The sequence below is a fragment of the Panthera uncia genome, chromosome B4 (genome assembly GCF_023721935.1).
Source record: "Panthera uncia isolate 11264 chromosome B4, Puncia_PCG_1.0, whole genome shotgun sequence".
NCBI classification, from domain to species: Eukaryota; Metazoa; Chordata; class Mammalia; order Carnivora; family Felidae; genus Panthera; species Panthera uncia.
Genome location: NC_064809.1, coordinates 17,232,718 through 17,245,830, shown reverse-complemented (window position 1 = coordinate 17,245,830; position 13,113 = coordinate 17,232,718). Strand labels below are relative to the sequence as shown.

General features: G+C 39.2%; 1 protein-coding gene across 1 annotated transcript in view; it reads right to left on the bottom strand.

The window, feature by feature from the left end:
- The window catches only part of MALRD1 (MAM and LDL receptor class A domain containing 1), a 788,164-nt gene that overhangs the window by 768,767 nt on the left and 6,284 nt on the right, over positions 1 to 13,113 (bottom strand). Inside the window, exon 2 of the mRNA XM_049626634.1 lies at positions 4,768 to 4,980. Coding sequence (XP_049482591.1) covers positions 4,768 to 4,980 — 213 coding nt within the window. The remainder of the gene's footprint in view (positions 1 to 4,767; positions 4,981 to 13,113) is intronic.

Below are 13,113 nucleotides of genomic sequence, written 5' to 3'. Positions count from 1 at the left end.
TTTGTTGCATATAAAAACACAGTCAGTGTTGTATGGTGGTTAGAGTTAAGCGTTCTAGAATCAGACAATTGGCTGTGAATGTCAGTCCTTCCACTGAATAACTCTGTGTCCTTTGGCATTTTAGTTTACTTTACCTGAGCCTTATTTTATAAAGCTATAAGTTGGGACCTATAATAGTTCCTACTATCTTGGTGTTTGGTGCAGATTAAATGAGATACTCTATGGAAATTTCTTAACAGTGCTTGGCTTATAAGAAGTACTATAAACTGACTTGGAATGCCACCATTATTTTTTAATACATTATAGATATATTTCTTAATGTTTCTTATATATAGGAAAGCTGAATATTTCTAGTGATCAGATTCTTTTCTAAACATGAACTGCCACAATGTTGGGGTAGTTTACATGATACCTATTGCAAACCTACTAATAAAAGTTATTCCCTGTTGTTAATCAAATTCTTCTCCCCCTTTCTAGCTATTCTCACTCGTTTTTCTGGATGACCTTGCCAAGTCCCTTTGATCAGATTCCAAAATTTACCCTGGTTATACTCTGTATTAGAATTTAACTAGATTGATTTCATGAACGTTAAAATGTATCTATTTACACTGTTGAAACACCGTATTAAGAAAACAATCTTATCATGAGTCTTCCATACATCAGTAATTTTTTATAATTTTCTTCAGCTAGGCTCTATAGATTTATTATTAGATTTCTCACATATATAATTTTGCTGTGCTATGGACTGAATATTTGTATCCCTTCAAAATTCATAGGTTGAGGGGCACCTGGGTGACTCAGTCGGTCAAGCATCTGACCTGATTTCAGTTCAGGTCATGACCTCGCTATTCCTGAGATCGAGCCCCACATAGGGCTCTGTGCTCAAAGCACAGAACCTGCTTGGAATTCTGTCCCCTCTCTCTGCCTCCCCACCCCTGCTCACATTCTCTCTTTCTCTCTCTCAAAATAAACAAAGTACAAAATTCATATGCTGAATCCCTTAATCCCCAGTGTTATGGTATTCGGAGGTGGAGCCTTTAGGAGATGATTGGGTCACAACTATGGAGTCTTCATAATGGGATTAGTGCCTTTACAGAAAAGGAAGAGAAGCCAAAGTTCTCCACTCCCCACCCCCGCCCCCCCCAGGTGAGGACACTGAAAAACAGCTCTCTGCAAACCAGGAGAAGCGCCTTCATCGGACATGAAATCTGCCAGCCTTTGATCTTAGACTTCTCAGCCTCTAGAACTGTAAGAATTAAATGTTCTTTTTGTTTAGGCCACCCAGTTTATGGTATTTGTTATAGAAGCTCAAACTAAGACATTTTGCTTAGGATTTTTAGTTGTTTCAGGAAAATACGCATCAAACATTTTGCATACAATGCAGTAGTAACTTAAACATTGTAGGTGAAATCTCACATTTCACTCTATTAATGCTTTAACTTCAAGTATTTCAATGAACCAATTCCTTTTTCAGGTAGTTGACATGTCACCCTATTGAGGAAGCAATGTTTATACTTAACATCGTCTGATTAAACCCTGTCACCTCTCGGATTTTGAGAACGCACCTCTAAGGTAATCTTTACCTATTTCACATAAAAAATTAGATTTATAAAAAGTCAGTACCTTTTGAAAAAAACTCTTGTTTCTAAATTGAAAAAGTGTGCAAAAGAAATAAAGTAAAACCTCAAAACCTTGTGATGTATCCCATCCAATCAAAGTCTAAAAATAGACACCAATTCCCTGTAAAAAATACTAGACCAAATGGGAAGTTCTTAAGTATGACATGTAGGTAGGAGAAAAAAATGCCAGATTAACGGAATATATATGTTTTTCTTTTGAGTCACAGTCAATTTACCTCTGCAAGTGAATATATAACAGTGAATTTTAGTACGAACTTCTGGTATGCAAAAGTAATTATCTAAGAATATTTTCTGACAACACTTCAGTGGTGAGGATCCGTTGCATGGGATATATCTCCACATTGTATCAACAGTTTATAATCTTCTGGTTGACTTGGATCTGAATGGTAGCAATATAAGCAAGACTACTATCTTTATCTCCAAGTAAAAATACAAGAGTAAAGCCTTCGTACTCAAATAATTTTGAGAAATTGCTAGGAGAGAAGCTAGACTCTCTCTATACTTGATATGATTCTGATATTAAAATAAACATACAAATCAAAGAGAATGAGGGAAAATGGGCAATGGGGGTCAGCAAGGAAGCAGACAAATGCAATACTTGGAACATGATTTTAAAACAAAATACCCGGGGGCCACCTGCGTGGCTCATCCAGTTGAATGTCTGACTCTCGCTTTTGGCTCAGGTCATGATTGCATGGTTTTGTTTGTGAGTTCGAGCCCCATGTTGGGCTCTGTGCTGATGGTGCAGAGCCTGCTTGAGACTCACTCTCCCTCTCTCTCTCTCTCTGCCCCTCCCTGAGACTCTCTTTCCCTTTCTCTCTTTCTCTCTCTCTTTCAAAACAAATAAATATTTAAAAATTTTTAAAAATGAAACAAGATACCCAGTACTACAGCATTTATTTCCTTGACTCAGGATGTCAATAAATTATAATGAAGAACTCTTGTCAACATTAGAGCCAAACAGTTGTTATACCTAAAAATTATTTTTCTTGATCACTATATATTAAGTGCTTGATATAAATAGAATTTATTTCATTGTGAAGATTCAGTCTTTCTAAATAAACCTCATATCTTAAAAAAATAATTGTGCGTCAAACCAACAGGTTCAAGTACTCTGAAAAAAGAGACCCATCATGTAAAATAAGAAAATTCTCAAAAACCTATTAATAGGATCAGTTGCATCTGAAATTCAACTATGCCAATTTCATTAAGGAAAGTCAACATAGTAATCTATTTCTTTAAAGGTCACACCATTTGGATGCTAAAAAGGGGCACAGACTGATTTTTTTTTTCAAAAAGTAGCTATTTTACCATCATTATAAAGTTAGCTTTAAAAAAAATATCTCATCCATAAGTTTCGCATCACAAAATTTCAGGGGAAAAATTGGCCATCATTATTCCTTCACAGTATTTCCCCCCTACTGTGGTGTACAAAAGAAACTCACACTTCAAAGCGATTCTTGATTTTATCTACAGGTTATGGTCCACATTTGAAATAAAATACCAAAGTGGAAACTTCTCAGAAATGAAAATGAAAAGCGAAACGCCAAAAGGTGATCTCCTAATGTAACGCTGAAAACGAAATCTGTTTATTCGACAGATCTGTTCCTTCATTTTCCTCCACAGCCGTGAGTTATTAGAATTTTTCATGCAGTCAAGACCTTTCGCACTCAGCTGCTTCCTCCTTCTTTCACATTAACCTTTCCTGAAGCAGGCCCGTGCATGTTATCACAGCAAGCGTGCTAAGGGAAGCTGCGTAGAGATTAATAGCAGAAGGGACTTTGCACTTGTCAAACCAGCCAAGTGGTTCCTCTTTGCTGCTCACCAAAGAGCAGTGAGGGCTTTCCTAGGCAGGTCAGAGACGGACAGTACACCCACATTCAGCCTCTCTGGGTAAATTGGACACATATAAATGAATCCCTGTCTTCGGCTGCATTTTGTATTTAACAGTCACTAACAGCACTATCGGTGTCCCAAACTATGGGAGACAGATCAATAGCTCGTTTTCTTCTGCAGAGAAGAAATTTTTCACTATTCACTGTTCTTGTTCTAAGATCATAACAACTGAATATGTAACTGGAGGACAACAATAGCAAAACTGAATATATAGAAACTTGTTTTAGCAGAAGAAAATGAACAATTCTATAAACATGGATTCACATAGCATCCGGGGGAAAAAAAAAAAAAAAAAAAAAAGAAAAGCACAAGGTGCTCTAAAATACTAGAATTAGTGCCTCCAGGTAATTGACTCAATAGTTACTCTGAACCACAGTGAACCAATTTAACTTGATGAAAATGTGGTTTACAAAGGGTGATCGTATTGTAAGAAAAGCACGAGTTCCACTGATGACATGCAATATTCCTTCAAGATGTCACATTACAAGGGAAACCAGAGAAACATACACATCTTCGCCCATATCTTTCCTTGGTGAACAGGCTCCTTTTTCATACTAGACCAGTAAGCAATGGAGCATCTTCCCACTGCTGAGAGTCAATGTATCTTCCTTTACAACAATTTGTAATGAGAAGGAGGTATAAGATCACACAATTAGCACATGGTTTATGCGGGATCCAAATCCAGGTCCTGCACTCGCAAGCTGGTGCTGTTTCCTGTGCCCCAGAATCAAAGGATACAGGCCAGAGTTGTGCTGTGTGTGCAAATCCGTACCAACTCACTTGGAGCTAGTGTCCTATGAGCAAAAATAAAATCTACTCATCCAAACTAAAATTCATTTTGAACATTTCCATATTGAATCTAAGTTTAAGCTCATCATTTCCATCACAGCATTTTTAAGCTTCAGCAATGAGCTTCTTTTGAATTTTGCTTCCCTAATACATTAAAAGTGATATTACCGCTTATCACTTTTTATATAATCCATAAAAACTGGTTTAAAATACATTCCCTCCAGCTAGAATCTTAGCAATTGTATATTGTTTAAGTAGAGTCATTTTGATGTATGAACCCATCTCTTTATTAAAAAGTATATTTTAGTTGCTGATTGACACTAGAGGCGTGTCCGTGAAGTCCATACGGGCCAGGTATCTAGCCGAATCTCCCTGGACTGCCCATCAGCCCCTGGTTTGAAGGTGGAACTGAAACCGGAGAAAGGAGAAGAATGACACTTACACTGCTGTTCATCGCTCCTGTCCCCACACTGATCTGTAAAGTCACACACGTTGTCAGGAGGCAAGGACAACCCATTGCTACACTGAAAGGCTTCGGTTCCTTGCTGAACCCACGGAGAGACGAAAACACAAGAAATCCAAAGGAAACAAAAAGCTTCATTCCTTGGGAATGCTACCATTTCGGCCAAGCAGAAGAGCAGCACTTGATAGGTCTCTGGGAGATCAGGCAGTTGTAATGGATGAATCCATAATCGGAAACATCGTTTCTCTTTTCCCTACTCTTTCTTTTCCAGATTTGCCTCTTACTCTTAGGAGCGAGCGGGTAACTATTGGTAAATGCCTGCAACTCTCACAAGTGACTCCCAAAGCAGTTCACTTACTCTTTCAGAGGAGTGTCTTTAGAAAATATTTAACCTGAGCAATTGCACCATTTCTGTATCTAGCTAAACATGGATATTTATTGCCCTGTGTATGTCCTATTTAAACAATGTCAGCCTTTATGACCATGCTATCTCCTGAAAGAAAATTTTAAGAACCAAAGGGCAGGCACATAAATGGTGTGGGGCTACAATAAAGTTATACGTCACATAGCAATGTGCTATATTAATTCCTATGCCTCTTTAATTGCATTCATGTAATTTAGAACATCGTTGTGGTTGCTAAAACTTATTAAAATATTTCAGGCCCGATTATTAGAATCTCTCTGTGAGCATGAAATGCAGATCCTTAGCTATTAGACAGAAACCCTGTACTGCTTGTTTGGATGAATTGAGAACCATAGGATTTTAAAAGCTGGAGGGACATTGGAAGTCATTGTTTTAGATATCACACAACTTGGGCGCCCAGAGAAGTTAAGGGTATTTATGGGGAAATACAGTAACTTGGGGTTAGAAACTAGAAGGCAAGTTTCCGATGGCCGAGGGCAGTATTCTTGGTTGTCTAGCACCCTGATCCTCTTGTCAGCTCATCTTAATTTGCTGCACAACCAAAACATGATTGCAGGATGCATATTCACAATGAACAGTATTCTGAAGTTTGGGACAGACTGATGTATTCATAATAAAATTCCATGAAGCTGAATAATCATAGAAATCATATGAAGTTGAATATTCAAAATGTCCCTTTACATTTGATTTCTTAAAGGCATATCGAAGCTCTTTCGCAACCACTTTGTCATTTCTGCAACATAACCACGAGAAACAAAGCTACTCCATGAAACTGTAAGAAGCAAATGGGGAATGTGGGGTGAAAAGGACCACAGATCAAGGGCAGGGATGCATCCACCCATTGAATAAAAATGTTGGGAGAGTAAGATTTTCTCCATAGTCTAGAAAAAGGACCCACTGTATATATAAAGGTCTAATGTGTGGGCATTCCAGATTCTAGGAGGAAAATCCATAATTTTGCCCTATCGTTGAGCACCCCATGCTCAATCTGGCATTTCATTGTTCTGTGCTTTACTCCAATTTCAGAAATACTTCTTCTTCTTACCTCTGTTTTATACATGAATATTAATTCATACCTAACCTACTTCTCTCTTTTGTGTGTCTCTTAAATGTTGATTATCCTCATAGTTCCATCCCAGTCTTTCTCTTTGCTCAGATTATATTTTTTTTTTCTAGGCTTTTTCTTCACTCTGGTGATTCTGAGCATTATCTATATATTGTCCCAAATCTATTTCTGAAGGCTGATATGATATGTTCCTCAAATCTATACTGTAAGCTTTCTTTCTTTTTTAAAAAAAAATTTTAATGTTTATTTTTTGAGAGAGAGAGACAGACAGAGAGATGGAGCGTGAGCGGGGAGGGGCAGAGAGAGAGGGAGACACAGAATCCGAAGCAGGCTCCAGGCTCTGAGCTGTCAGCACAGAGCCCAACACAGGGCTCGAACTCATAAACTGTGAGATCATGACCTGAGCCGAAGTCTGATGTTTAACCACCTGAGCCACCAAGCTGCCCCTTTCTTTTTTTATTTGAGAGAGAGAGAGAGAGAGAGAGAGAGAGAGAGACAGAGAGAGAAAGTACACGCATGCACAGGTGAGCGGGGGAGGGCAGAGAGAGAGAGAGATTGAATCTCAAGCAGGCTTCAAGCTATCAGCACCGAGCCCGATGTGGGGCTTAACCTCATCATCCTGAGATCATGACCTGAGCAGAAATCAAGAATCAGATGCTCAACAGACTGAGCCACCTAGGTGCCCCATATACTGTAAGTCTTCTTTCTTAGTGCACACACGCGCGTGCTCGCACGAACACACACACACACACACACACACACACACACACCACATAGCCAGGTGGCATAAGAATGCAAAAGTAAGCTCTTCTGCATTCCCCAACCCACTCAGCTAGCTAATACCCACCTTCTATATTTCAGTGAATGGCACCTTCTTCCGTCCCAAACCAGGGAATTATGCATTGTTCCTGGACCACTCTTGCCCACTCCACCTATCAATCATCAAGTCTTCCGCATTCTGTATTTCAGTTAAAGACTCTATCAAATCTCATCTCAGCAACACCATGAACCAAAAGTCACTGCTACCCACACTCATTTTCCATCCCTCAGTCAGAATCATCATTTTAAAGCACAAAGATATTCCTACATATTTTCCTCTGAAATCAGTATAAATGTCATATTCCTTAGCATGACCTAGAAACATAGCCTGTCTTTCTAGGTTCATTGTTATGCCCTCTGTTATGCTCTCACTCACTATATTACTGAATTATGGGGGCACCTGGGTGACTCAGTTGGTTGAACGTCTGACTCTTAATTTCAGCTCAGGTCATGATCCCAGGGTCATGGGATAGAGCCCCACATAGGGCTCTGTGCCGAGCATGGAGCCTGCTTAAGATTCTCTCTCTCTCCCTCTGCCCCTCTCCCCCACTGTGTCCTCTCTCTCTCTCTCTCTAAAATGAAAAATAATATTACTGAATTACTGTACTGGCATTTTTCTGAACGTGCCATCTCTTGACTCCTGATCTGAGATCTCTTCCCCACTCCATTCACCAGAAAGAAAATTAATACTAATTTTTCTTTATTTTTCAGCTTTGGGGACTTTCTCTAAATCTTGGCTGATTCCCCAAGGCCGAGCTAAGTTTCACTCCTGGATTTTCTCACAGGCTGCTGTTCCCAGGACCTACAGCTCTGGAATGGTCACTATGTGTTTACTTCAGTGATGCCTCTGCTAGTCTGTGAAATAAAGCAGGACAGTGACTTTTTCACTGTTATATCCCCAGTTACTAGCACAGTTCCCAGCAGATAGTAGTTGTTTCATAAGTAATTGCTAATTGAATGGAATTAATGAGAGCTTTACAACCATTTTAACTTGTGCTAGGCACATATAAATACATGCAATGAAGATGTGAAACTTTAAAACACCGGTACAAAAGATTTATATTCTTGTGTTTATTGCTGCTTTTCCATTCCCGAAGGGGACGGGGAGGTACAGGCTTCCAATTATGGAATGATTAAGTCATGGGGATCAAAAGTACAGCATAGGGAATATAATCAATGGTACTGTAATAGTTGCATTGTAAAAAAGCAATCGATCTATGAAGCTTGTGCTAGTTTAAAAAGCCTTTCAGATTTTGAAATTGCAATTTTGTATTACGTTAGCAATGTGCCCCACCATCCTCCCTGCACTAATTAAGTAAATGTCAAAGCTCATTTCAGGTTCCCTCTGGAAGGAAGGAGGGAAGGAAGGGGGGAAAGAGAGAAGGAGGGAGGGAGGGAGGGAGGGAAGGAAGGAAGGAAAGAAGGATGGAAGGATGGAAGGAAGGAAGAAAAAAAGAGGGGAAGGGGGCGGGAGGGAGGAAGGGAAGAAAAGAGGGAGGATGGGAAGAAAGAAGGAAGGAAAGAAGGAAGGACAGGAGGGAGGAGGAAGGGAGAAAGTGAGGAAGGGAGGAAAGAAGGGAGAGAGTGAAAAAGAGGAATAAAGGAGAAAGAGAAGGAAGACAAGAGGGGAAGAGGGAAGGAAAACAAGAGTAAAGAGACATACAAACCCAGAAACATTTCAATTTTATATCCTGATTCTGAATTCAGGCCCTGTGACATTGTATGCGTTCACTGTTTTCCATTTAGAAGAAAGAAATCACATATTTTGTTGCTGCCATAGCTGTTTATTGCCTCGTTTCAGCTGGAAAACTCCTTTATTAACTGTTACTTCCTACTAAAAATAACATTACCCTATACTGTTTCAAGTGGCATTCATCATTTAGACAAGAAATGAACTAGAATCGCCCAAAATAAAGCAGAATAATCCAGTAGCATAATATTTTATAAGGCAAATTTATATTTTGTTGCCAAAAAATAAAATTATTTTCAATTGATATTTCCTTATCACTTTTTCTCTACATGCACTGAAAAGGACAAGGAATACATAGATATTAACAGCAAGGTTCTCCCTACCTGTTTTTCTGAGGAAGGGATGAACGCCCTGTAGATCCCAATGTTCTGTCCCTGAGCTAGGTGCTTCATACGTATTGTCTCATTATGTCCCAAACACCCTCTTGTGCTGCCTACTTTTGCTTTAAAAGTGTCACTCACTTGCCCAATATCACATGAGTCTTAAATGATGGGGCTTGGCTATGACCCACGATAGAAGAAAAACGACCATTCAATGTTAATTGAATTATATGGCCAACAATTTTCACAAGGCATTTAAAAACTTCTGAGTGAGACTTCCAAGTAGCAAAATATTCAAAAGTGACACAGCAAATTCATTTTCAAGTAGATACACTGTTTATCTTTTTTTTTTTTAAGACTGAGCACCTATTTATACTAGACCCTGGGCATGGGGGCAAGAAGACAGGAGGGGTACAATAAAGGGTAAGACAGTGTCCAGACTTAAAAGAATGTACAACCTGGGAATGGAGATCTAAAACATTTATGAAAAACGTACACATGCTACTTCCAGTTTTGGCAACAACAATGGACTCTTTTTCTGTAAAAACATATAAGCCAACTAACTATAAAAATGTTAGATGTGGAATATAAAATGCCTTTAAATGTATAACTGAGTCGCGAGGCTGTAAAACGTAAAGCAAATCCCAAGACCTGAAAGGGAGATGAGAGGAGACCAAGCCAACGCAATAGACAGTTTATTACTGGATGACCATCGTCAGTAACATTTTCAGAACAATTCCAGAATTGATGCAAAATAATCACTGGGAGATGTTAGCAAATGCAAGAACAGTGAGGAAAGACAGAAGCTGTATTGCAGATGAAAGCAAGCTAGAACCCCAGTCATGAACGTGGAACTGAGAAGGGTAATAAAAGAATTGAGATCTGCATAAGATAAGCAACTACAACTGACATGTTTGCATAAAGCCAGAGGAAGAATCTGCTAGGAAAAAAAAATCCCTAGCACCTTCGTAAGGCATGTCAGAATTTCCATAAATTATAGTCATCCAAATAAGGGCTCATGGTGAAAAATTAACTGGCAAATGACAAACACGTCGCTTATGATTCAGAGCTAGCACAAATAATCAAATGAACGAAGGCACAATAAGATACCCAGATGTTTCATACATTGGCATTATGGGATAATGAATATAAAAAAAATTATGTACCAAATATACACAAGATTAAATTTTAAAAATAAGCACAGGGAAGAAAAGACCAGGTATGATTTTGCAGAAGTGACCTGGAAAGATATAATCGTTCAAAATAAAAACAATGAATACATATACTATATGTATATTTCCTATTTATGCCACTTGTTTTTTTAATTTTTTAATACTTACTCATTTTTGAGAGACAGTGTGGGGGCGGGGGGGGGGGGAAGGAGCAGAGAGAGACGGAGACACAGAATCCGAAGTAGGCTCCAGGTTCTGAGTTGTCAGCACAGAGCCCGACGCAGGGCTCAAACTCACAGACTACAAGATCATGACCTGAGCTGAAGTCAGACACTTAGCCAACTGAGCCACCCAGGCACCCCATAGACTGGCAGGTAACTTTTCAACAGCAACGATATAAGCCAATAAGATAGTGGCATCTGTAACAAATGTAAGATAATGGAATGATGGTTTTATAGTGATGAGAAAAAATCACAGTGGAACTTAAGAGTTAGCCGTGACCGGAATGTTTATTCAGGATAGGGGATAAAATAATTTTGAAATGATTGAAAACTGACGGACTTTGTTTTCAACACACCCTGAGCAATGGATACATTCTAAATTCTGTACCCAACAAGAATACATAGAAATAAAATACGAGTCCCATAACACTAATTTCAATATATTTCAAAGACTTAGTGTTACCCAGATGACTTTCTCCGCTGGCAATGACATTCAGTGAAGAATCAGAAAATTGAAAAGAAATTAAAAAAAAATAAAGGTGCAAATTTTAAAAATGCCATGAAGGATACAGCATTGTGAACAGACGCCCTGGGAGTGTGAGCCATCTGCTTGTGGCACTTATCTGGGACTTCAGGCCCTACTCAACTCTGTCTTGTATATACTGCTTCCCCTGATGATGGATTGCTGCTTGGCACACTCAAATTACATCACCTTCAATTTATTTCAAGTGGCTCAACTTGCAGGGTCATTGCTGTTGCTTGCTCAGGAATTTAGTCTCAATCTGCGCCCAACAGCTACTTCTTGAGAGGAAGATACCTATGCGCTGGCTTTACTCCCAAATGATAGGAACCTATAATGTGATTCACTGACAGAGTGGGACATTCTCTCATCAAGGCGACTAAATGTTCACAGATTCTTTCACTGCGCTCTTAACAAATTCAAGAACACTGCCTTGTATTAGGTACTACACGGATTTATGTTTTGTTTTATACATAGCTTGTATCTGAAACTCAAATAAGCCAACCAAGTTTCCTGTATCTTTCTTAGAGGTATAAAATGCAAGACGAGGTGAATTTTCTCTCACTGTAAGAGTTATCTTTCTTTATTCCAAGGAACTTCATGAATGTGTTAGCACTCTGAATATCTATGGGGTTTATTACCCAACCTATATGAACTTCTATATGAACTTCTGAATATCTATGGGGTTTATTACCCAACCTATATGAACATCCTATATGAACTTCTCCCAAGTATTTTAAAAAGCTGCCCACCTGTGCTTATCAAATTCTGTCAGATTATTGCCATGTCTGCAGTGAATGAGCATGATGTGTCGTGCAATGGTGAGACAATCCGGGCATCTACAGACCATATATGCCTCAGAGCAAGTGAGTCGATCGTGCTCTGCAGTACAACAATGAAGGCATATTGTTGTCCTTCCTGACTGAAAACAAAATTTGTCTAGAGTTCTCTGCTTATTGGAATAGAACAAATCCATACATCTTCCACAGACACAGCTACACAGAGGCTTTGCTGGCTTGCTTCAGTAAAGAAACTACATCTAAAGAGCACTGTTATCAAAATCATCATCTGGTTATCCTTTCAACGATCATCCATTACTTTCCAAGGCTCAGCCACCTCTGCAAAGGACAAAAGGCAAGTCAAATTAGTTGACAGGAATTAGTGCCCATGGTGGTACCAATCTCTGCAGTTCCCCCAGAGGTGGGGTTTCACTTTATTTATTCCTACCTATGAAGAAAGAGTTAACATGGCAGGACCAGCTAACATCCATGTCCAAAAGGCATACTTTCAATGTTGGCCCTTGGCTAGCATCTAAGAACTACCAGTTCCTACCATTCTAACCGATTAAGAGGAGCTCACTCTGCCTAAACTGTTTGTACAAACAAAAATATAATTTATGCTGAACACCTGCTTTCCTTCTGGGAGTCTAGAATTTTAATATGTTCCAGGCAGAAACTGCTTACATGATCAACCACCAATAAAAAAGTCCATGGCACTGAGTATCTTAGGATCTCCTCTGGTTGTCACCATTCCACCTGTGTTGTCACAACTCATTGCTGTAATTAAGTGTGTTCTGTGTGACTCCACTGGCAGAAGACTCTGGAGGTGTGCCTCTGGTTCCCCGTAGACAGGGCCCCATATATCTTTTCCCTTTGTTGATCTTGCTCTGGATTTTTTCACTGTTGCCATGAGTACAACTATAGGCTGAGTCCAGTGCGTCTCCCTAGAAAATCATTGAACTGGGTTTTGAGGACCTCCTGACACAACTACCATAACAGAAGTCATTTAATGGATCAGGAATAAGTGGGAAGATACTACCAAATATTGAGTACATCTGCTCCAACTACTCATTCAGCTAGTAGAAAAACAACCACAGCATGGTTTTATAGAATCTGTGAGCCACTGAGAAGTGGACTTGGACCTAAATTCCACTCATCACCTAACCTTCATATGTCCCACCTCTGACCAATAGAACCATGGTGATTTTCTAGATATCCAGGAACTAATACCAGCTTAGAACTAGGATTGGAGTA